Genomic DNA, 24,132 nt, shown 5'->3' with positions numbered 1-24,132 from the left:
TATGTGTACAATTCTTCTGTGTTTGTTTGTCATGTTTTTGTCAACGTTTTTTCACTTTAGCGCAGGAAGGGAATGTTGGTAAGGAGTAACAGCTGCCTCCATCTAACCTTAGGCCTCATTCTCTTTAACAATTTTTTCCTTTTCCATCTTATTGGGGCAGATTTACTTACCCAGTCCTGTCGCAATCACGCGGTGCGTTGTCCAGCGAGGACTCGGGTCTGCCGCGATTCACTAAGGTCGTGCGTCCAATTTCCTTCATGTGTTGCTTCCGCAATGAGATCCACTGGAGTTCACCTTCTTCTTCCTGGTGCATGTAGTAAGTGCTTGATCTTGCGCTTTTAAATTCCGTGGTTTGTCCGAATCTGTCGAGTTTTCCGATGGTATGCCCCCCCCCATTTCTGTCGCATGCAAGCCAGCGCCGATGCGCCACAATCCGATTGTGCGCGCCAAAGACCCGGGGCAATTCGCCGCAAAACGGAAATATTTGGAAAACCCGACAGATTCACTCCATTGTCTGTTCCCAAACAGCAGTTTTACAGCAACAGAATGCAATGTAGGGCTCAAAGAGCATAGTCCTCCCAACTTGCTTATTTTAGCAAGAGACGGTTTATTTAGTTTTAGGTTTAGTTTACTGCGAAAACTAGTATTATGCATTTATGGTTGCACATATCAACAATACACTTAATTTATAATGTGGGAAATGACAGAGATTCTACTTTTTTTTTTAAAACATAAAGAGTTTACTTGTTATCTTTGTGTATCTTCCTTCCTGTTTGAGAACTGCACCAAAGGAGGGATGCACCAATTAAGCCTGCATGAAACCATTTACAGCCCTAAGAACTTTACCTCCGTGTTTCCTTTTACTCAGCAGAAAGCATTCTACAGCAATGACAGCTTTCACAGGTATGGGACTCTTAATGATTAATTACAGTTAACAGTTTTTCAGAGCTCTGTGATTTATTAGAAAGTATTTAATGTAATGTATTAATGTAAAGTACATGTTATATTTATGCATTTATAGATTTAGTTATTTATTCATTCATCAGTTATCAAACTGGTGCCTAAAAGGAGCTAAAAGGCACATAACGGGACACCAATAAATGCATTATAGTTGAGGGCCTTTACCAATTTTGAATTTTTACTATTTACTGTAAAATTCTTTATAAATTAAAGAAAAACCAATAATTATATACCATCTTTAGAAGTAGTATGAAGTATTTAATTTCATACTTGCTTTGATTTAACACAATTAACACAGAACAGGCAGTTTCCGGGTTATGTACTAGATAGGTTTGTACTTAACTTGAATTTGTATGTGAGTTGGTACTGTATATTTTATAGTTGTAGTGCCAGGCAAAATATTTTTATTTTTGGATTTTCAAAATGTTGTGCTGTAATGGGACCAAGGATTATAAATACAACTTCATTACCTTACAGCTGATCATTGTAGCATGGGACTAAAGTAAAGTATCCAGGGAGCTTCACCAGAGGTCACAGGGGAGTCTGTAAACTAGGAGTCTGTAAGTCGGGTGTCCTTAAGTAGGGGACCATCGGTACATGCATCTTTATATTTGTAGAGGTTGTCAACACATTATATATAACATATTTGTATAGTCTATCCTCTGAGATGACCACCTAAATTGGTGTTTATAAATTTTTAAATCTTTTTATGGGTAGGGTTTTCTCAAATAAGATGGCCATGGAATCATAAGATTGTATGATAAAATCTGGCAGAACTGTAAATTCAAAGGTAATCTAGTGTCTAGTTGTCTGACAATGCAATTTGAACTAGTGTTGACTTATACATATGTACTATATTCTTTACTCTACCAAGGAAAGCAGGAACCTATTCTCAGCAAAGAGAGAGGGAAGTGAGCTCTTGTAAGGCAGTGCTCCATCACCCTTGAGAAAAAAGGGCTTCTCTTATCTTTTTTTAGTGAAGATACCACCATAATTTTTAAGGTGTTGACCAGTCACAGTGAAATCTATTGGTTTGTTTTCATTAATCTTATTTATGTAAGATGTGAATGGAAACAGACAATTTTAAGTAAAAAAAGGGCTCTTTAGCCTTTTGTCTACATCTTGTAAGGTGTGTGTATTATTATATCTTCAACACATTTGCATTCAAAAATTAACCAAATTAGTTGAATATTAAAACATATTAACAATATTTGAAAATAAGAAACACGTGTACATTTTTGAGCAATTACTTGAATCCCACTTCTCTTGGATTGGAGGCAAAGTTAGGAGATACTGGAGGTAGCTTTGAACGGTGAATGGAAAAAGTTTCATATGCTATCAACTGTCCTTACTTATTCTGCTTTTTGGGAGAAGACTACAGAGTATTAGAGCTGTTCAGAGATATTGGGGCTCATTTACTAAGGGTCCCACGGATCACACTTTTGTCGTCTTTTAGAAATTTTCGGGATTTGTGTCGCTGTGGCGGTAATTGTGTCGCACGTGATCCGATTTTGGCGCAATCGTGTCAAATTTCTTCCAACAAATCGGGGGTGAGGGACGGACCCCCGATTTAACTTTAAAATTGTCTCACAAGACATGCACTTACATACACCAGGAACAAGAAGGTGAACTCCGGCGGACCTGATGCAGGATATCAGGCGCATGATCTTTGTGAATCACAGCAAAGTTCATTCTCATCGGACAATGCACAGTGGGGATCAGGCAGGACCGGGTAAGTGAATGTGCCCCATTGTCTACACTTTTGTATGTACATATTGTTTTGGACTATAAAGCAAGTCATCATTGCACTGTTGGAACAGTGTGATAGTATTTGAAGTGCTGCATATTTAAAGGTTTTCCGGACAGTGTGACAAGAATCTGTTTATGGGAAAAGTATATTGTTATTGTTGTTTTCTAGAGCCTGAGTAGTATTCTTGGGAAACACCCTGGAAAGGCAAGGGATTGGATGTCCTAAGCGGACTAATAAATAATAATAATTCCTTTATTTATATAGGGCAGACAGATTACGCAGTGCTTCACAGAGCTTTCCAAATTATAATAAAGCAACTAATATGACATAGTTCTTCCCCCCAAAACAAGCACGTAACAAGAAGGCTATGAAACACTCTGGCTTAAATAGGATCGAAAACCTGCAAATGTCACCATGTGAAAATTCTTTGACTTCATTGGGCTCAAAAAATCTTCATATGATAAGTCAACATTAGCCCACCATTCCCCACTACTCCCTGTGACCTATAGCATTTCCAACAATAGAATTAGGGAAGAGGTTTTAGAAAATTTGTTAAAAAAACTTCATTATGATATTAACGGAGATCTTGAGGTGGTATCTAAAGACATTTGGGCACATTTTGCATTGTCCGACGATAATGCACTGTGACGCAATTCACTAAGATGTGCCCGATATCCTGCATGTGTCACTTCCCCGCTCAGGTCACCATCTTCTTCATGGTGCATGTAAGTGCATTGTTTTGCAACACAATTTGAAAGTTAAAATGGAGTCCAATGGCCCTTCAATCTCTGTTGCATGAAAGCCAGCGCAGCTGCGCCAAAATCCGTTCGCATGCGACACAATGCCAGCGTGTGACCTTTCTTGGAATATGTTGGGCCCAAATAACTGCCGCCTACCTGGGACTTATGATTAAGTTATATTATGAGATGTATTTTTATGTCTGTATCTATTCTTCTTATAATATTTTTTAAAAACTATCACTATTCTTTTTCTTTCTTCTGACTTAATAAAAGATAAGTGCAGATTTAACTTCTATATGGTATTAAAGGTGTTGGGCTGGAAGATATATATGTATATATATGTAGTATGAATGTCTGCAGGCTTTATTCCGCACTATGGAGGTGATATTCTGTTCTGTTAAAAAAGACACACATTTATTTATTTATGTGGGGAAAAAAGTGGGGTTTTAATAGCAGTAAAAAAAACACCTTAGATTTCAAGTTTTTTATTTTGTTCTGCAAAAATCTGGGAAGAGAATTTACAATAATAAATATATATGCCCCCAATATGGGTCAAAATAGAATTATAAATAAGCTATTGACATAGGTCAGAAAAGTTAAAAGTGAAAGATTAATAGTTGGTGGGGATTTTAACACCTGTAGCTCCAGACAAATTTTTTTGGTCTCTGTGACAATCGGATTTTTAGAAATGCTGTATTGTCATAAGAACGAGGATTAACAGTAACAGTAAAACTTCATTACCTTTGATAACCTTTGATAAGCTTCATCACCTTTGGTAACTGTTATAGCTGATCATTGTAGCCTTGGGCTAAAGTACAGTAAATTGCCAATTACCAGAGGTCCGTTTGTAACTAAAGGTCATCTGTAAGTCGGGTGTTCATAAGTAGGGCACCGCCGGTATAAGGAGGTATGTGTATGGCAATGAAAGGAACTATACCTTTTTTTCTTGCCCACATAAGACCTACTGTCGAATAGATTTCTTTTGGGTCAAAAAATATCTCCTAAAAATATTCACAAAATAAAGATCCTTTCCATAGTTTATTCTGACCATACCATGGTGAATTTACAACTTCAGGTATGCTTCTCAATTAATAGAAATTTAGACTGGTGTCCTAATGTCTCTTAATGAAATCTCATGGAGAATTAATAAAGGCATAAATAAATAGTTTTTTTTAATCAAAATGTAAATAGTGTAGAATCTATTGCCTCCTTGTGGCGCACACAGAAAATGGTAACTGGAAGGTTTTTACAGTATTTAAAAGATAAAAAATTTAAGGAAGAAAACAAGATAAGAGATCATCTCCTAAAGAGTCTAGAAGTTTTTGAGGAATGTCATAAGCAGACTGGATAACGCAGTGTTCGGTCTATTAGTGGAAATATGACAATGGCTTTAAGCATTATTATTGAAAGATTATGCAGTTAACCTTCGGAAATGCAACGCTCTGAAATTTAGCCTTGACCTTAAAACAAGTAAATAAGCATGATATAAAATTTAAAAACAGAAAATAAGTTTTAGAATTAGGAAGCAGGATGAGCAAGAAATTTATAGTTCACAAAAAAATCTTGGATGAATTTAGCAAATTTTATTCTAAACTGTACAATTTAAAAGGAGGTTGTGTAGTTATACAACCAGGGAAAGACCTGACAAAGGTAGAGAATTATAGACCGATTTCATTATTAAATGATGATCAAGATTTTTTGCTTCAATTCTCTCTGCAAGGTTATGTAAAGTTATTCCCTGTCTTGTCTCCTCGGATCAGTTGGGCGGTTTGTCCCAAAAGCAAAAAAGTTGTGTTATTGATCTGATTGAGCTTGAGGGGGCTAGGAGGTCTCCCCAGTGCACTATTGTCATTAGATGCAGAAAAAGTGTTTTGAGTGTCCACCTTTCAAAAGTTTAACTTACCTCAGATTTTTATCCTCAAAGTTATCATGACCCACCTTCCTAGTGGCTCAGAAATACTACCAAGCTTCAAGGAGGTGATCATAAAATAAAAAAATAAAACATCTTGTCGTGACGTGACACACAGGCAGTCCCCAGGTTATGCACAAGATAAGTTCTGTAGGTTTATTCTTAAGTGGAATTTGTAAGTGTTACTCCAGACAAAGTATTTTTTTGTCCCTGGGACAATAGGACTAAAACTAGTACAGTATTTTTCGGACTATAAGGCGCACTGGAGTATAAGGCGCACCTGATTATAAGGATGAATGACCAGCAGCTGTTGTCTGTAAGTACGGTTCATATATAAGGCGCACTGGACTATAAGGCGCACCTTTGATCAAGGATTTTTAGTGTGCCTTTTAGTCCGAAAAATACGGTACTAGGATAATTTTAGGCTGTCATGTGAACAAGGATTATCAATAAAATTACATTACAGACATCTTGCTAACTCTTATCTTTGTAGCCTGGGGCCAAAATTCAGTAAATTACCAGCATTCATAGAGGTCACAGTGGGCAGAGAAGTCCATTTGTAACTAGTACTGCAACAATGCAGCATGGTGATCCCCATAAACAGACTTTCACTGAATCAAAGGTCAAACATTAATTGATCCTGAATTGATTTAGGACTGTCTTTGATTTTTAAATACATAAATACATCTTTGGGGTAGATTCACGCGCACATTTTTGGAAAACCTCCTTTTTGGTATGTTCGGTACATTTTCCTTTTTCACAAAAAGTGCTGCATCTAGATATTACATGTCAGCCAATGCAAAATTATAAAATGACACACATTTTGTAGTAGTTTGGGGACAAAAACATTAAATATTGGTTTGTCAGAAGATGTTTGACAAAAATATGACATTATAAAAGGGTTATCCGGGTTAAAATAAAAATATGTAGCCGGCCATGGGGGTTAAGAAGACAAATAAGAACTTATACTTACCTTCGGTGGCACTCCTGTCATATTACACCGTGTCCCATCGGTCCTGTGCCTCTGTTTGTATACACGCCTACCCGACCGCTGGCGCTCGCTGGGCACAGGATTAGATTCAATGCTGTAGCTGGTGATCAGAAATTGTCGGATCGAACCACCTACCTCTGTAAACAAACAGAGACATGGCACTGACAGGAGATGTAGCGGGACAAAAGGAGCCTTGGCGAAGGTAAGTACAGGCAGTCCCCGGGTTACATACAAGATAGGGTCTGGAGGTTTGTTCTTAAGTTGAATTTGTATGTAAGTCGAAACTGTATATTTTATAATTGAAGTTCTAGACAAATTTGTTTTCTTTTGTCCCAGTGACAATTGGAGTTTCAAAATTTTTGCTTTAATTGGCCAAGGATTATCAATAAAGCTTCATTACAGACACCTTACAGTTGATCATTGCAGTCTGGGGCTATAGTAAAGCATCCAGAGAGCTTCACAAGAGGTCACAGTGGGCAGAGGGGTCCGTCTGTAACTATGGGTTGTCTGTAAGTCGGGTGTACTTAAGTAGGGGACCGCCTGTATAAGTTCATTGTTTTCTTAACCCTCACCTGTCCGGTTATATACTTTTTTTGCTTAAGCCCAGGCAATCTCTTTAAGATGAGAAATACTTCTTAAAAAAGTGACGGAGGGAGGTTATTAGTTTGGGATTTATTATACATTTTATGCCAGTTTTTGAAAGAATGTATGAAAATGTCACAATTTTTAATATGTTTGCTCTTTTCACGCCAAAAAAATGTGTTAAGTATTGAGCTTAGCCTTAGAGAGTGGCGTGGCCTTCTATGGCTTCACAGATTTATTAACATTTGCGTCAGGAAGTGGCATGAATTATAGCTCAACTATACACCAGCTAGGGGCTAGTTTTTTTCTGGAACTGGAGATGTGCCTAAGAAATCAAGAGGCATACATCTCTTGATGAATAAGCAGATTCTCTCTGGGGCAGGGACAGTCAAGACTGCGTCAAGAAGCACAAGGCATAATAATTCTCCAGCAACGTGTGCAGGAGGCTTTGATCTTCTTAATACAATTATTTGCCATAATAATCATTCAACCTTTTTGCTGCAACCCAATGTAACTGAACTTTGTGGTAAGATTAAGCCATTATGGAAAGGAATCAACTCCTGGCGCCAATGGGTGTTCCTCATGACATCATTGGAGGGTATGGTCAGTTGCCATGACAGATCACGTAACATACTGCTTCTGCCCAACTGTAATAGACATGGTTAAATAAAAAGACGAAAAACCTCATAAAGAAGGAGGTTTTCCGTCTTTTTATTTAACCATGTCTATTATAGTTGGACAGAGGCAGTATGTTATGTGATCTGTAGTCTCACCAACAACCCCATATTATTAACTCATGGGGTGCAACTATTTGGTAGCATAGAAAACACAGAGTGCAATATGTAATGTGCACTTCAAATGGTCATTAATATAATGTAACTGCAATACCATATTCCTGGGCAAAAACAAGTGTAGGGGCCGATGTAACCATGGACCGACCTGGACACACGTTTTAGCATATAAGCCTTCTTCATCCTTAGCAGCTTTGAGACAAAAGTCTGGACACCCCTGTGCAAGACAAGAGGGAAATATTAGATTAATGGCTTCAAAATAAAACAATGTAAAAATAAAAACTCAGTTTTCTTGTATTTATTTCTTTAGGACCATGTGTGGAGCTGCTGGTGCTTCTGGTATTAGTCTCGTTGGCTTTCCTATTATCAATAACGATTAATATTGTGCACTGCACTAGAAAACACAGAAAGGGTTAGTATTTTATATTTCTATTACCGGTACATTCTTTTTTTAAGCTTAACTTTATTAGGTTTATTTTACAGCTGCAGTAGCTGAAAACTACAATTTTTCCAATACACTTTAATTACCTTATTGCAGCCATTTGTCTGCTAATCCTCTACTTTCTGCCTGTCTCAGTCCCTCTTCCTTCAGTTCCAAATTCTAGTTTCAGGAAGAAAACAAACTGTGGAACAGGAGATACAGGCTACAGACTCCAGGGTCAGCAAAGGGTGAGGGGCTATGCAATATTCACATCTCTGCTTAGTAATTACTAGAAGCAGTTCTTCCATGTCAGTTCTGTCCTGTCTACAGTCTGCCCTCGTTTTCCCACACACAGTCCCCCTCCTCCCCCGGCAGTGTTCACAGAATATCAGCCAGAAGCCTTCTCTGCACACCACCAACTTCTGTATAGGCTACAGTCTAGGCTTTGATAAGGATACAATTGGGTCAATGAGAACAAGGGGGGAGAGTAAGCACAGCAGTATGATACACAGCATGAAGACTATTTACTTCTTGGTGTGCTCTATGTCATCATTCCCCTGCATGTCAACAGCTTCTTTCTAATGGTTCTCTGTACCAGTGTCCCAGGAAGAGGTTTAAGTGTTGGCATCTGCTGAACAGTTTGGCTGAAACATTCATCTTTGCAGGCATAGTTGTCATAACTTTAATGCATGTTACTATGGATGTGAGGATGTACAATTGACTTGAATTCATATGTCAGGTTAGGGTCACATTTGTGTCATACAGCAGTAATGCTGAGAACAAGCTTCAGCCTAATATCCCTTATACTGTTTGTCTGGGCTGCTATTGGTAGTGCAATCGAAAGCATTCAGCATTATGCTGCTCTGGCCTCAGTTCCCTTAGCTGATGCCACAACCAGGAAATGCCTGCGTACTTTGGGAGAAGCAGGAGATGATTTTATAAGAAGGACTGATAGACATATCAGGCTGGATTTCAGTCTAGGAAGAAGATTAAAGCACATTGATACATATAAACAAATTTTTTAAAAGCAAGCATGATAAACCAGGTACACTTACTAGTAGATCTGGACACTGTGATTGTGGTTATTTTCTTATATTTGTTATCCATGGCCTCTTTCCTTCTAAAATCAACCTTTAAAATGATGATAATGAGCTTGTGATCTGGCTGAATAGACTGTTACACTGTCTTATTTTACAAGGGCCTTGGCTCAACAATGGTTATAGGATTCCTAATCTCCACTGCATATAAACCGTGGGCCGGTTTTAGACAAAGTGGGGCCCAAAATAAAACTATTTTATGAACACTCAGTAAGAGGCTCCCTTTAGCCCTGCACAATAATAACATTTTGTAGTAATACAGGACTATAGGAGAATTATATAGGAGAAAGATGATAGGTAGATTGATGATAGAAGATAAATATGAAAGATATGATTTATAGATAGATGATAGATTTATAGATGCATACATATTAAGTAGATTATTTATTGATAGAAGATAGATAGATACAGATGAGAGATAGAGGATCGATTGATAGGTGGATAGAAGATATATAGATAAAAAAAGCTAAATAGACAACTGGTTAGACAGATATATAGAAAGGACAAATTATAGGAGATAACTAGACAGATATAGATAGATATATAGACAGGAGATAGATGATAAGCATCTTCACCTGGGCACTCAACCAAGGGGTTTTAAAGTAGTAATACATCCTTTGCACACAAATGTCCACATGCAGGGGCAGGGCCGGCTCCAGGTTTAAGGAGGCCCCTGGGCGACAGAATCTCAGCGGGCCCCTGTGCTCCTTACCTCCCGAATTTTGCGGCAGGGAAATTCCTTCCTACATAGTATACCCCCATTAGTGCCTCCAACCTCCCCCTCACATTGTGATACAAGCGAAGCATGTGAATTACACGTGCTGTACTGTGCAGGCTGCAGAGCCATGTCCTGCTTTCTGAGGCTGCTTTTAATCCACAAATAGTAGCATAACTGAGGTTGGGGTTTCCTACAATATAAAGGTTACACCTGCAGCTAAGTTTGTCAGCTTCTGTCATGCCAGCAGTCTGAGTTGTTTTTTCCACTATAAAATACAGAAGCTGCCCTGCATACAGCACTTACCTATTACGCACGTATATAATATATACTCACATACATACATTAAGTACAGGATAAACCTATTATACACGCATATAATATATACTCACATACATACATTACATACAGCATATACCTATTACACACGTATATAATATGTACTCACATACATACATTACATACAGCATATACCGTATATACTCGGGTATAAGCCGACCCGAGTATAAGCAGAGGCCCCTAATTTTACCACAAAATACTGGGAAAACCTATTGACTCGAGTATAAGCCGAGGGTGGGAAATGCATTGGTCACAGCCTCCCCAGTGTATATAGCCAGCCAGCCCCTGCCCCAGTGTATATAGCCAGCCAGCCCCTGCCCCAGTGTATATAGCCAGCCAGCCCCTGCCCCAGTGTATATAGCCAGCCAGCCCCTGCCCCAGTGTATATAGCCAGCCAGCCCCTGCCCCAGTGTATATGGCCAGCCAGACCCTGCCCCAGTGTATATGGCCAGCCAGACCCTGCCCCAGTGTATATAGCCTGCCAGACCCTGCCCCAGTGTATATAGCCTGCCAGACCCTGCCCCAGTGTATATAACCTGCCAGACCCTGCCCCAGTGTATATAGCCTGCCAGACCCTGCCCCAGTGTATATAGCCTGCCGCCACTGCCGGACAGATTGCACAGAATATATACAGGGGTCGCCGGAAAGGTGAGTTTAGATATATTTATTTTTTTGACTCGAGTATAAGCCGAGTTTGGGGTTTTCAGCACATTTTTTGTGCTGAAAAACTAGGCTTATACTTGAGTATATAAGGTACCTATTACACACGTATATAATATGTACTCACATACATACATTACATACAGGATATACCTATTATATACGCATATAATATATACTCACATACATACATTACATACAGCATATACCTATTATACACGCATATAATATATACTCACATAGATACAGCATATACCTATTACACATGTATATGATATATATACTTAAATAAAGCATATACCTATTACACATGCGAATAATATTTACTCACATACATACATTACATACAGCATATACCTATTAAGAATGCATATAATATATACTCACATAGATGCAGCATATACCTATTACACATATGTATAATACAGACACACATACATAGTACAGGTAACAATCAGGTACAGGTTACAGACATCTATTACACATAATAAACATCACTCATACACTTATCCCCTTCACACAAACACATGATGTATATATAGCAGACATTACTCAGATAACAGGCTGTAAACACACACATACAGATATAATGTACAGTCACACATGTATATTTGCTCACATCACACACATATACACAACATGTAAACATACAAGTGCAGTCACATACTTACCTCTCCAGTTGATAAGCTGTAGGTGGACCTTTGCTTCCCAGGAGAACATAAGAGCAGATTCACAGCTACTCCAGCACCTGGGTCACTGCACTGCTGCTTTCTCACCTCCAGACAGCTGGTTCCTGGTGTCCCATTGCAGGCACAGGGCCTGTCACACATGCTCCGGGCCTTATGCTGCCAGGAATAGCAGAGTACAGGCCACTTCCTGGCAGCTGCACAGACGGCCCAGGCTGGTGGGCGGGGCCCCCACCATGAAAGGAGGAAGCAGCTAATGGGAGGTAAAATCAGCAAATGGAACATTCCAACGCTGCATCACAGGCACTGCTCTCTGCAGAGTGATTTCATTTAACTCCCCCACCTCAAGTGGGCCCTTCCAGCCCTGTGCAGGGGGCCCCTTTAGGACAGGGGGCCCTGGGGAAATGCCCGGTTTGACATTCCCTAATGCTGGCCCTGTATATATGCCTCTGGACCTCAGGAGCTTTTCCTGGGAGTGGCTAGCAAGGGGTTTTGGCTGCTGCACCATATATACTACCATACAAAATGTGCTTTGCTACTGTGGCTATAGCACTATATACTGCTTCTGTACTGAAGACAAGCTATATATGAAAGAGTCATTATAGTTTGCATCAGTAGACAAGTTTATTGATGCATTGGGAACACAGAAATACTCAAATAATATGGTCCATGTATTAAGACTGGCTAATTGTGTACCAGTTTTACTCATCAATGTAACTGGCATGACATTCTAGAGTTACTGAAAGTAATTATAGGACAGAACTTATTCGCAAGAATTGAAATTTATGGCAGGACCAACCTCGCATAGCTTTCAGCTATAACCTGTGCCACATTTGTGCACAGGTTATAGTAAAAATTTGGCTGGCTTAGGGCATCCCCACCCTGGCACACCTTTCATAAGTAGGACATTGCAAATTCTGTGTTGTGAGGCAGGAACAGTGACTTTGCTTGCCTTGCGGCTAAAAACTGTCACACAAGGCCCTTCTATGAGTACTTCTTCAGAGGTGACTGTACAGTATCTTTATGATAAGGAGTAGGAGGCAGAGCAGGAAAAGATAGATCAGAGCTAACTCATTTGAAAATCCCATGGCCAGAGAGGACAACTTTCTAAGGAGGAGGAGAGGCAGACAGTTTCTCCTTTCCCATACCTCCCAACCGTCCCGGTTTTATCGTGACAGTCCTGTTTTTTGGGCTCTGTCACGCTGCCATGGGCGGCTGGGACAATGTACCGGGCACCGCCCACTTTCCCTGGTTTGTCCCGCCTCCTACAGACCCCAAAGTTTAGAGCTGCAGGGCAGCCGAGGCATGGGGGCTAGAAGGAGGTGGGACCAGCCCCTGATACCTCCTCACATGATGTCTGCACAAGTCATGTGAGGAGGTAGCTCCGCCCCAGCTGGCCATGCCACCTCCTCGAGTCAGTTGGACTCGAGCCTGGAGAAGGTAAGAAACTGAGGATTTTTGTTTACTACCAGGAGACAGGGGGCCACAGGAAGAGGAGCCAGGAGAAGGATAGAGGACAGGGGGGGGCTGGAGGCTACAGGAGGAAGCTGGGGGACAGGAATATGCTGGAGGCTACAGGAGGAGGATAGAGGACAGGAGGAGGCTGCTGGGGGTAAGAAGAGGCTGCTGGAGGCTGCTGGAGGAAAGGAGGAGGCTGCTGGAGGACAAGAGGAGGCTGCTGGAGGACAGGAGGAGGCTGCTGGAGGACAGGAGGAGGCTGGAGGCTGCTGGAGGACAGGAGTAGGCTGATGGAGGCTGCTGTAGGACAGGAGGAGGCTGCTGGAGGCTGCTGGAGGACAGGGGGAGGCTGCTGGCGGACAGGCGGAGGCTGGAGGCTGCTGGAGGACAGGAGGAGACTGGAGGCTGCTGGAGACTGCTGGATGCTACAGGAGGCTGCTGGGGGACAGGAGGAGGCTACAGGAGGCTGCTGGAAGATAGGAGGAGGCTGGAGGACAGGAGGCGACGCTGAGGGCTGCAGGAGGACAGGAGGAGGCTGGAGGACAGGATGTGGCGCTGGGGGCTGCTGGAGGACAGAAGGAGGCTGCAGGAGGACAGGAGGAGGCTGGAGGCCAGGAGGAGGCTGCTGGAGGACAGGAGGAGGCTAGAGGCTGATGGGGGACAGGAGACTGGAGGACAGGGGGCTACAGGAGGAGGATAGAGGAGGAGCTGCTGGAGGACAGGAGGAGGATGCTGGAGGCTGCAGGACAGGGAGCTGCTGGAGGACAGGAGGAAGAGGCTGGGGACAGAAGGAGGCTGGGGACAGGAGGAGGATGCTGGAGGACAGGAGGAAGAGGCTGGGGGACAGAAAGAGGCTGGAAGACAGGTGGAGGCTGGGGATAGGAGGAGGATGCTGGAGGACAGGTGGAGGCTGGGGACAGGAGAAGGATGCTGGAGGACAGGTGGAGGCTGGAGACAGGAGGAGGATGCTGGAGGACAGGTGGAGGCTGTGGATAGGAGGAGGATGCTGGAGGACAGGTGGAGGCTGGGGACAGGAGGAGGATGCTGGAGGACAGGTGGAGGCTGGAGACAGGAGGAGGATGCTGGAGGACAGGTGGAGGCTGTGGATAGGAGGAGGATGCTGGAGGACAGGTGGAGGCTGGGGACAGGAGGAGGATGCTGGAGGACAGGTGGAGGCTGGAGACAGGAGGAGGATGCTGGGGGACAGGAGGAGGAGGCTGGAGGGCAAGAGGAGGAGGCTGGGGGACAGGAAGATGCTTGAGGAGGCAGGGGGACAGAAGGAGGCTGGAGGAAAGGAGGAGGATGATGGAGGGGGAGGTCGGAGGACAGGAGGATTCTGGAGGGGACTGTGGGGCTGGAGGAGGAGGCTGGGGGACAGGAGGATACAAGAGGCTACAGGAGAAGGCTGAAGGACAGGAGATACAGGAGACGGCTGGAGGACAGGAGGAGTCTGTAGGCTGCTGGAGGACAGGAGGAGTCTGTAGGCTGCTGGAGGACAGGAGGAGTCTGTAGGCTGCTGGAAGACAGGAGGAGGCTGGAGGCTGCTGGAGACTGCTGGAGGACAGGAGGAGACTGGAGGCTGCTGGAGGACAGGTTAAGGCTGTAGGCTGCTGGGGGACAGGAGGAGGCTGGAGGCTGCTGGAGGACAGGAGGAGGCTGCTGGAGGACAGGAGGAGGCTGGAGGCCAGGAGGAGATTGGAGGCCAGGAGGAGGCTGCTGGAGGACAGGAGGAGCTTGCTGGAGGACATGAGGAGGCTGGAGGCTGATGGGGACAGGAGGCTGGAGGACAGGAGGAGGCTGGAGGACATGAGGAGGATAGAGGAGGAGGCTGCTGGAGAACAGGAGGAGGATGATGGAGGCTGGAAGACAGGTGGAGGCTGGGGACAGGAGGAGGATGCTGGAGGACAGGTGGTGGCTGGGGACAGGAGGAGGATGCTGGAGGACAGTTGGAGGCTGAGGACAGGAGGAGGATGCTGGAGGACAGGAGGAGGAGGCTGGAGGACAGGAGGAGGAGGCTGGGGACAAGAGAAGGAGGCTGGAGGACAGGAGGATGCTTGAGGAGGCTGGGGGATAGAAGGAGTCTGGAGGACAGGAGGAGGATTCTGGAGGGGGAGGTCGGAGAAGAGGAGGATTCTGGAGGGGACTGTGGGACTGGAGGAGGAGGTTGGGGGACAGGAGACTACAGGAGGAGGCTGGGGGACAGGAGGCTACAGGAGGAGGCTGGAGGGCAGGAGGCTACAGGAGGAGGCTGAAGGACAGAAACTACAAGAGGTGGATGGAGGACAAGAGGATAGAGAATAGGGGCCACACCATGTGAGGAGGGGAAGGGGTAGGAGTACAGATTGAATTATGTGTAAAATTGGGGATATAAATAAAAGTGGAAAACCAAATGACAAGGGAGGATAGAATTAAAGAGGGGTTTTATATGTTGCAGATTTGCAATGGGCATGGTTTAGAAAAAAGGGGGAGGAGCATTTGTCCCTCTTTCTCAAGTCCAAAAGTTGGGAGGTATGCCTTTCCCCTTCCACCTCAACATAAAGCAGATACCTGTTGACTGTGGACTACTAAGCTGCTAGCAAAGTGTTTGAATAGTTAGTATTTCTTCATTGATCCTGGCTCCCCACTATCCTCCTTACTTATAACTCAATTTCTTACGCTTGTGTTGCAGATGAGTGCAATGCATTTTTGATGAGTCTCCATAGATTTGTATGGGGCATTTACACATGACTTGCAATTACACTGGGGCTAATATATAAAACCCTATGCTACATTTCTGCAACATAATGGGGTTCTGCAACCTTTTGAGCTTATGTGATATTTTAACATTCTACATTTTCCAATGCAATTCGAAAAGTGTCTCAGAAATTGGAAATGGATAGCCCCTTGCAACAGATTTATCATTGCAACTTTTAATCAGTCTTAAAAATATTTGGCAGCTTACTCAAGTGGTAGTGTGCGATAGACGGGGTAGACTTAAAGGGGGGGGGCATTCATTATTGCCTTTGCGTCAGTTTTTTGTCTTGTTCTTTTTTATTTCCTAGCTAAACCTTGTGGGTCATATTTATATTGCTCCTTTTATGACACTCAAATTATTAAAAAAATTTTTGTCGCCCAATTTGGTTGCAGATTGTTAATCCCAACACGCTTCTAGGTTTCCAACACTTTTTTGGTGCTATTTTTAGATCACAAATAGATGAGCTAAAAGCTGGTGTACCAGATTTTATTTCACCTTCATGAATGTGGAGACACTTCAGAACCCTTTCAGTTGTCCGCCCTTGCACCAAAATATAAAATTACCACACAATTCCTGTGCCTAAAACACAGTTGAAGAATGCCCACCATAGACGTACAACTCACACTCTTGAATGAGACATAGCGGCAGATTTATCAAGCTAAGTTTAATAATGTGCTTAGTTGCGACTAAGACAGTTCTTATTAGCTTGATAAATCGGCCCCATAGAGTAGGTAACGCAAAGAAATGTCACAGTTGAAAAAGTTATCCTCATTTCCTAATGTTATATGGAGCCTAAGGTTAAATTCCAATGACTTGGGGAATCCTCTGGTAAGTTTGTCTGTGCTACTAAAAATCAAAGCGGTGTTCATGAATATATTGAATTTTCAACTTGCATTTTGAATTTTAGTGGTAATAGTACTACCAAATACTAAACACTTTCATCCCTTACACAGTAAAAGCAATGAAATACAGCAGCCAGGGCACTATAAGGTATGCACCTCTATTTATGTCACTGTATAATTTCATTTTGCTGTTTAAAAGACATCTACCACCAGGAACAAGGATTGTAAACCAAACACACTGACATACTGGTGTGTGTCCCCTCTGGCAGGATCTGCTCTTCTTTTGACTTTGTATGCCCTTTTTTTTTTTACAACAAAAGGCTTTTAAAATTATTTAATCGAGCCTGGAACCTCTCAGGATCATTTGCATTATTTTAAAGCCTTTTTTTTTCCTCAAATCAAGGTTTACAATCCTTGATCCAGGTAGTAGATGTTCTTTATCTGTCTGGCATATGCTGAGACCATATTCATCTACTATAATATCACTGCAAAACAAAAACACTTGGCCTTAACCTTAGGGTACATTCACATGGCCTCTATGGGGGGGATGAGCAGATCACAGCTCCCGGTCACAGGCTGGTGAGCACACGATGCTTCACTGTACTGTGACCGAGTCAGGCTTGTCTGCCTATGGAGGAAAGTCAGCCCGGGCGTGCACCTGGCCATGAGAATGAACCCTCAGGATGCTTTCACAAATTTGGGGCACATGTATCAGACTTTTGGCTCGCCTTTTTCTTTAATTTTTGAGACTTTTCATGGCTCATGTGCTCATATGGGACTATTTTGTGCCTAAGACTCCCTTAAAACTTGTCTAGTTTTCTGCAGAGTTCTCAGAGTTCTCGCCTAGATCCAGATGTGAAAGTTGTTTTTTTTTTTAAATTGGTGCAAATCTAAGGCTGCTCCTTACCAGGTGTAGAAATTAGCTTAGAACTTTAAAAAAAAAGACTCAAATTTAATAAAGAATAAACACCATGGTAGAAATTTATAATAAGCCAGTGCTCGTGGACCGGCCTACGATACAGGCCACACCTACTTATGTCCAACCGACATGGCTTAGGGCACTTGATGTATCTGTGGGGTGTCCGTGCCACCCGGCAAAAATACTGGCATGGGTTTACGGAAAAAACTGTGATTGAAAGTTTGCAGGTTTTTTACAAAATATGCAGGAATGGTGCAGAAATACCACAAGAAAAAAAGAGCTGCAAATTTTAATGTTAATATTAGGGTAATATGAAGCCTGACTCCGGTCTTCTATATATTGAGAAGTAACTATTACACCCCCGACAACATCTCTTTATCTTAATATTTACTAACTCATATTGGATATTTTTGGTCTTGGTCTTACTGGGGGAGGCTTATGTATTTTGTGAGGCTTAAACAGACAGACAAAACCTATGATACATGTGCCCCATTGTGTTTACATAGCTTTCACATCACATTTACATTGCATAAGCATTCTGTTTACATTGCATTCAGGTAAAGTGAATGTAAGTGACGTAAACACAAAATAAACACAATGTAACCCTACTGCCTCCTGCACACAAATATACTCGGTCTATGCAGACTGTGCTGGTCAGATCCCAAGTACAGTACAGTGGACAAGAGTCCTTGCATCATATGTCACTACCATGCATGGACACCTGTCCACTGCACTGTGTTTGGTCCATGGGATCTGACCAGCAATGGACCAGGGGCCTGATGTTTGTACACGTGCGTGTGTAGGAGGCCTTCGGTTTTGATATTCAGCTGGCAATTATAGACAGGCTTCTAACAAAACAATTACAAAACAGAAGTATGTTATCTATAATCCATTCATAGAATAGTAGGGTGCTATAACTTAAATGGTTTGTTTGACCAAGACAATCATTTGTTAAAACAAAGCCAGTGATGTGATTGCCATAGATTTCTAACCTGTTGTTATCATCAATGGCCAATCCCTCTTTACTTCTTAAGTCCATTATGTCAGTTTCCCTATTAATACATAATTTATCCTATGCAATAGTTTCAATACATGAATAAAAGAATTACCCAAATTATTAATTGTATTTCCTTATTAGTAAAGTTATTTTTGTTAACTTGAATATTTGAAAATTTCCTACAGCTGTAGAATGACGTATAAATATAGAAGACATACATACATCTGAGTTATGCGTTTATGATTGTGACATATGCAAAAATAACTATTTTCAAAGAGGTAAATTGTACTAATTTTCCCTTTCGGCAGCTATGACCATCAGTATATTGAAAATAATCCAATTTATGGCAATCTCAGTCTGCCAATTCTGGGTAAGTGACTTTCAGATTTTTCAAATTTTGTTTCTAATGGATAAATATAATCAAAAATGATAAAATGAAATACTGGAAAATTGCTTTGTGAAACTAGACTCCGGAATTAAAATGTATTTCTCTGCCATAATGTACTGCATGCGACTATGTTTCATAAGATAGTCATAATAATAATAGCTGGATGATATAATGGCTCAGAAAATGCTACTGTATATTGTTCCAATACCTATTAGAGGGGAATATCAAACCTTACAACGCCTGCAGCCCTACAATAGAACAGCATGATGCAGGCTAGCACAAATGTGATAGTTATTACAGCACTGGGCATATGGAAGAATGGTAGGCAATCTGAATGGATCTCAGGTTCAGTCAGATTGCAGAGCTATGCAGGTTGGACCTAGGGCTGTCATTGAAAGCTTTACTTATATAAATCCAATGTAGGGTTTGTAATCCAAAAATATTCTTACCCTAGTTGGAGCTTTCCCTGGTTTTGGATACGTTTTCATTACATTTTGAAACACATTGCAAACTTATTACAACACATGTGTTTTCCAATATGTTTGCAAAGTGATTTAACATGCAATGAAAATGCATCCAAAATTCATTGTGTAAACACAGCCTAAAAGTATAAGATAAGATAAGATAATTCTTTATTATTGGTATGGTCTAAGGCCCATATTGTCTAGTTATGCTGAGGAACAAATGACCCAAACCTGCAATTATTAAAAAATTGAGATGCAATTATTGTTGTCTGTCATATGATAAAACAGTGAGGCTCTATTATGAAAAATCCCAAGCTACTCATAGAAAGATGATTTCAGCTGCCGAGTCACTGCTGAAACACAGCTGGATGAACCACCATAGTATAAGGGCTGTTTCACACAGACTGTGCTACACGCACAGTGGTAACGCTTAGCAGGGAAGAAGAGACTCCTTGCATCATATCTCACTATGATGCAAGGAGTCCCTTCCCTGCAGTGGGGTCAGCCTGTGACATGGTCCATATCCATGGGCTGATCATGTGTGTAGAAAGCCAAGGCTTTGGCATTACTTTTGATCTCAATGGTGTTTGTGGACTAATTTTGGGCTGAAGACCTTTTCAAAATTAGATCCTAAAATACTACACTAAAACAACTGCCTAAAAGATCAACTGTCTTTGTTGCCCATTCAAATCACAACACACCTTTCATTTTGCTTTAGACAGGTTGCAGATTTTTAAATGGATGCACTAATATTTGGGGAGAATTTTATCATGAATAGATTTAAAAAATAAAATGGAAGTTTGTTATTTTATGGCATTATTTTCTCTAAACCATAGACCATATTACTGATGAATGCTGTTATGAACCAATGGCAACTTCTCATGAAAGAAACATGGCGGAGAACCAGGTACTGTTTTCACTATGCATTCTCTAAGTGTATTCTTTCGAGTTTCGACCTTTAAGGCCCAGTTCACATCAGCTTCTGGACTTTCCATTACAATCTCCATTTAAAAGACACCATAATGGAAACTGAAGGTTTTCCTTCACCTTTCCACTCTTCTTAGACTTTAATGGACCTTTGTGCCTTCCCTTATGTGTCCGTTATTACTATCATGAACTGCCGCAATACTTTTTCTGCTTTTAATAATGGAATATGTAACAAAATCTGCCAAACACAGTTGTGAACTTAAAGGGGTATTCCAGGAATCAGCATAATTCATATACAAGTGGGCACTCAAAATATAAGCTTATATGTAATTAGTTGTTATTTAAAATTTTGCTCCCATTAGCAGAAAATGCTGATGACATAGACTGTACTGAAGAATTAAAATGCTACCGGCCCTTTAATCAGTCCGTTAATTTCCTCCGCGCGGTCACATGCCCACATCACATGTCCTGTACCTGCCTGGGCAGGGTCATGTGATCACCACTAGGTTTGGCTGTAGTTGGTTGGTTGCAGTGCATCCAGTATGGCCGGTGTTGTGGTTATGGCAGTTACACATCATTACTATGGTAACAGAGCAAGAAAACCTGTTAGATCATCACTGGAAACAGAGCATAAGTGGTAGGAGGAGTTACTGAGAACTAAAGGATCATGGAACTTGTAGTTTCCAGTGGCGGCCATCTTAGTGATAACTCCACCTACTTTAGAGAGGCCATAAATTTTGTAAATCATAAAATCAAATTATTTAAGCTCCGTTTTGTGACTAATGACATTGAGTATTGATATATTCATTTATTTATATCATCATGGGATTTTGTGTCAGACGTTCATATTCCCGGAATACCCCTTTAACCTTAGTGTTAAAGGAAATCTACCACCACGAATCTACCTATAAAGGTAGAACGGGTGGTAGGTGTATGTATTGGACGTGAGGATAGCCCCTTTTTAGAGCTAATCCTAATGTCCCGCTATCTTTTTAACATTTTTATTGCCCTAATATGTAAATTTTCTAAAGAGGCTACTGGGCGGTGGAGTAGCCTGACATGACTCCATGCCCCAGTAGCCTCTTTGTTCCTCCTACCCTAACCTTTGGCGCTCAGCTACGAGCCTCATCCAAGAAGGCGGCGTTCTGCGCATGCACAGAACACAGGCCCGAAGCCATAGGATAGTTTGGTTGTTCATTTAATTAATTCTATAGGGTTAATTGTGTTATGCATTACTTTAGCAGGTGGATCCAGAAGAACAGATGTGCTATGCTGATCTAGATTTAGATCCAAAGAGAACTGGTAAAAATCGAAAGAAAAAAGCAAAACCAAAGAGTAAACAGAATTTTGAGGAATTTGACAGAGCAAATGTTAGTGCCTTATCTAGATCCAGTATTTATCTGAATAGTGAACAGCTTACAGCAGAATATATAGCTCAAAATGAACTGATTCATGACGATCCAGAGCGACTTTACCATTTGATGAAGAAGACAAGACATACTCTGGATAATGAAGATGAAAATCAATAATCTATTTCAACAATTCATTACCTGATATAGGGGAACCATGACAAACATAGGAGTCTATTTTATGTGCATGTAAGAAATATATGTATGTATTTGGGCATAATAATGCATACAGAAGATGGTTCGATGGATGAGCTCCCTTCCCTGTTCTTACCAAAGCATTTTTTTCCTGTGTGTTACCATTTTGTCTGTTGTCTTTTCACCCCTAACCCAAGGTAGAAGCTACAAAGCCTGTAATGCTAAGTATAGGCTTACTACATTACAAGGGTTACATACAAGATAAGGTTCTTCAAGTTGGTTCTTAAGTTGAATTTGTATGTAAGTTGGAACAGGTTTATTTTATAATTGTATCTTCAGACCAAATTTTTTGTCCCTAGTAAATTGTATTTTCAAACTTATGTGCTGGGGATTATCAGGATTTAAAAAAAAAAAAACTTCATTACAGACACCATACAGCTAATCATTGTATCCGGGTACTAAAGTAAAGCCTTCAGAGAGCTTCACCAGAGGTCCGAGTGGGCAGAGAGGTTTGTCTGTAACTAGGGCTCCTTTGTAGGACAGGTGTCCTTAAGTCGGGCACCACCTATATTGTGGGTCATGACAATGATGTCCTACTTTTGAAGAAACAACCTACGGATGTGTTGAGACAGTCAACCCCTTCTGATCACATCACTTCACATCATTATTAGTATGCCTTACTGATGAAGAAGATATTTTTAAAAAATGTTTTTGACTATATGGTTTTTTACACCACCTCTATTTCAATTGCAATAAGGTAGAAACCATTCACATGCATGACGTGCCATGGTCTCCACTCCCATAAATATCCAACTTCCCTAATCAGAGGCCCTCATACTCTGACATACAACTCAGCACCATTGGAGCATAACCTCACAAGAGCAGAGTTCTCCCTTATCATTATTATATACAGGCAGTCCCCGGGTTACATTCAAGATAGGGTCCGGAGGTTTGTTCTTAATTTGAATTTGTATGTAAGTCGAAACTGTATATTTTATCATTGAAGTTCTAGATAATTTTTTTTCTTTTGCCCCACTGACAATTGAAGTTTCAAAATTTTTTGCGTCATTGGACCAAGAATTATCAATAAAGCTTCATTACAGACACCTTACAGCTGATCATTGCAGTCTGGGACTATAGTAAAGCTTCCAGAGAGCTTCACCAGAGGTCACAGTGGGCAGAGAGGTCTGTCTGTAACTATGGGTTGTCTGTAAGTCGGGTGTCCTTAAGTAGGGGACCGCCTGTACAGTGTTTACTGTGCTTTATTAATGTGTACAGTACTCTACAGTAAATATAGAGTCTCCCTTATTTCAGCATTCACAGTGTGGTTACATTATACAGCATCATATTTTAGCCTATACACACTTCAGAATCTTCAGTTTTTATTATAAATAGCAATGTCATGTAACATTGATATATTGTACTCCCTTAGTATTACATGCAGCATTATCGTGTTATATACTACAGCCTCTGTCAATATTATATGCAACATGAACCCTTAATATTATAAAAAGCACTATCACTTGTTATGATATAAAACATTTGTCATTATTATTCTTTGGTTCTTACCTAGAGCATGCACAGTGAGGTGTGTTGACAAAATAGAAACATAAATGGGGTCTGCATAGTGTATTGCTAAAATTTGAAAATCTAAAAGGGAAGGGGTGTGCTAAGCTGTAATCATTTAAAAAGGACATGGTATGCAAAACAAAGAATTAAAAAACATTAAAAAGTACATATATTACACAAACAAAAGTCCAAAAGGTGTGTGCATACAATATTGTCCACTTTAAAAAACACTTCTGCCCCAGGTATAGGGGTACATTGCCCCAAAGCCCTGTTGAAATCCAATAAGTAGCAATAAACATCTAAATTACAGCTGAACTCGGTATAAAGAACAGCCAAAGAGCTGGCTAAATAGAGAGTTAAGCAATCAAATGAAATTAACCTCAGGTCATGAGTACTATCTTACAGAGCATAGCAGGAAACTTCTGCTGTAAGACAACCAAGTGAGAGCATGGAAGACGCTCAACCGGGTAGAAGGTGGGAGCAGGGCCGATTCTAGCACATTTGCTGCCAGAGGCGAATATTAAAATGCCAGAATCTGGCCCCATATAATATATACAGCCCCGCCCCTTTATAAAATGATTCTGGCCCCATATAATACATACAGCCCCTCCCCCAGTATAAAATGATTCTGGCCCCATATAATACATAC

At 41.3% G+C, this 24,132-nt stretch overlaps 1 protein-coding gene across 2 annotated transcripts; it reads left to right on the top strand.

Annotated features, from left to right (window-relative positions):
- The first annotated feature begins 783 nt into the window (after positions 1-783).
- TRAT1 (T cell receptor associated transmembrane adaptor 1) lies at positions 784-23,408 on the top strand. 2 transcript variants are annotated; one of them, XM_072133071.1, is made up of 6 exons: positions 802-903; positions 8,034-8,135; positions 16,787-16,823; positions 18,900-18,961; positions 20,280-20,350; positions 21,612-23,408. In XM_072133071.1, the coding sequence occupies exons 1-6, from the start codon at positions 816-818 to the stop codon at positions 21,897-21,899; spliced, it is 648 nt and encodes a 215-aa protein (XP_071989172.1). In that variant the 5' UTR covers positions 802-815; the 3' UTR covers positions 21,900-23,408. The 2 variants fall into 2 exon arrangements, with proteins under 2 accessions (XP_071989173.1, XP_071989172.1); XM_072133072.1 differs by lacking the exon at positions 8,034-8,135 and having other exon boundaries at positions 784-903.
- The last annotated feature ends 724 nt before the right edge of the window (positions 23,409-24,132 follow it).

The sequence above is a fragment of the Engystomops pustulosus genome, chromosome 2, assembly GCF_040894005.1.
Source record: "Engystomops pustulosus chromosome 2, aEngPut4.maternal, whole genome shotgun sequence".
In the NCBI taxonomy this organism is placed as follows: Eukaryota; Metazoa; Chordata; class Amphibia; order Anura; family Leptodactylidae; genus Engystomops; species Engystomops pustulosus.
The sequence above is the reverse complement of the archived record's forward strand: the minus strand, read 5'-3'. Positions and strand labels throughout refer to the sequence as shown.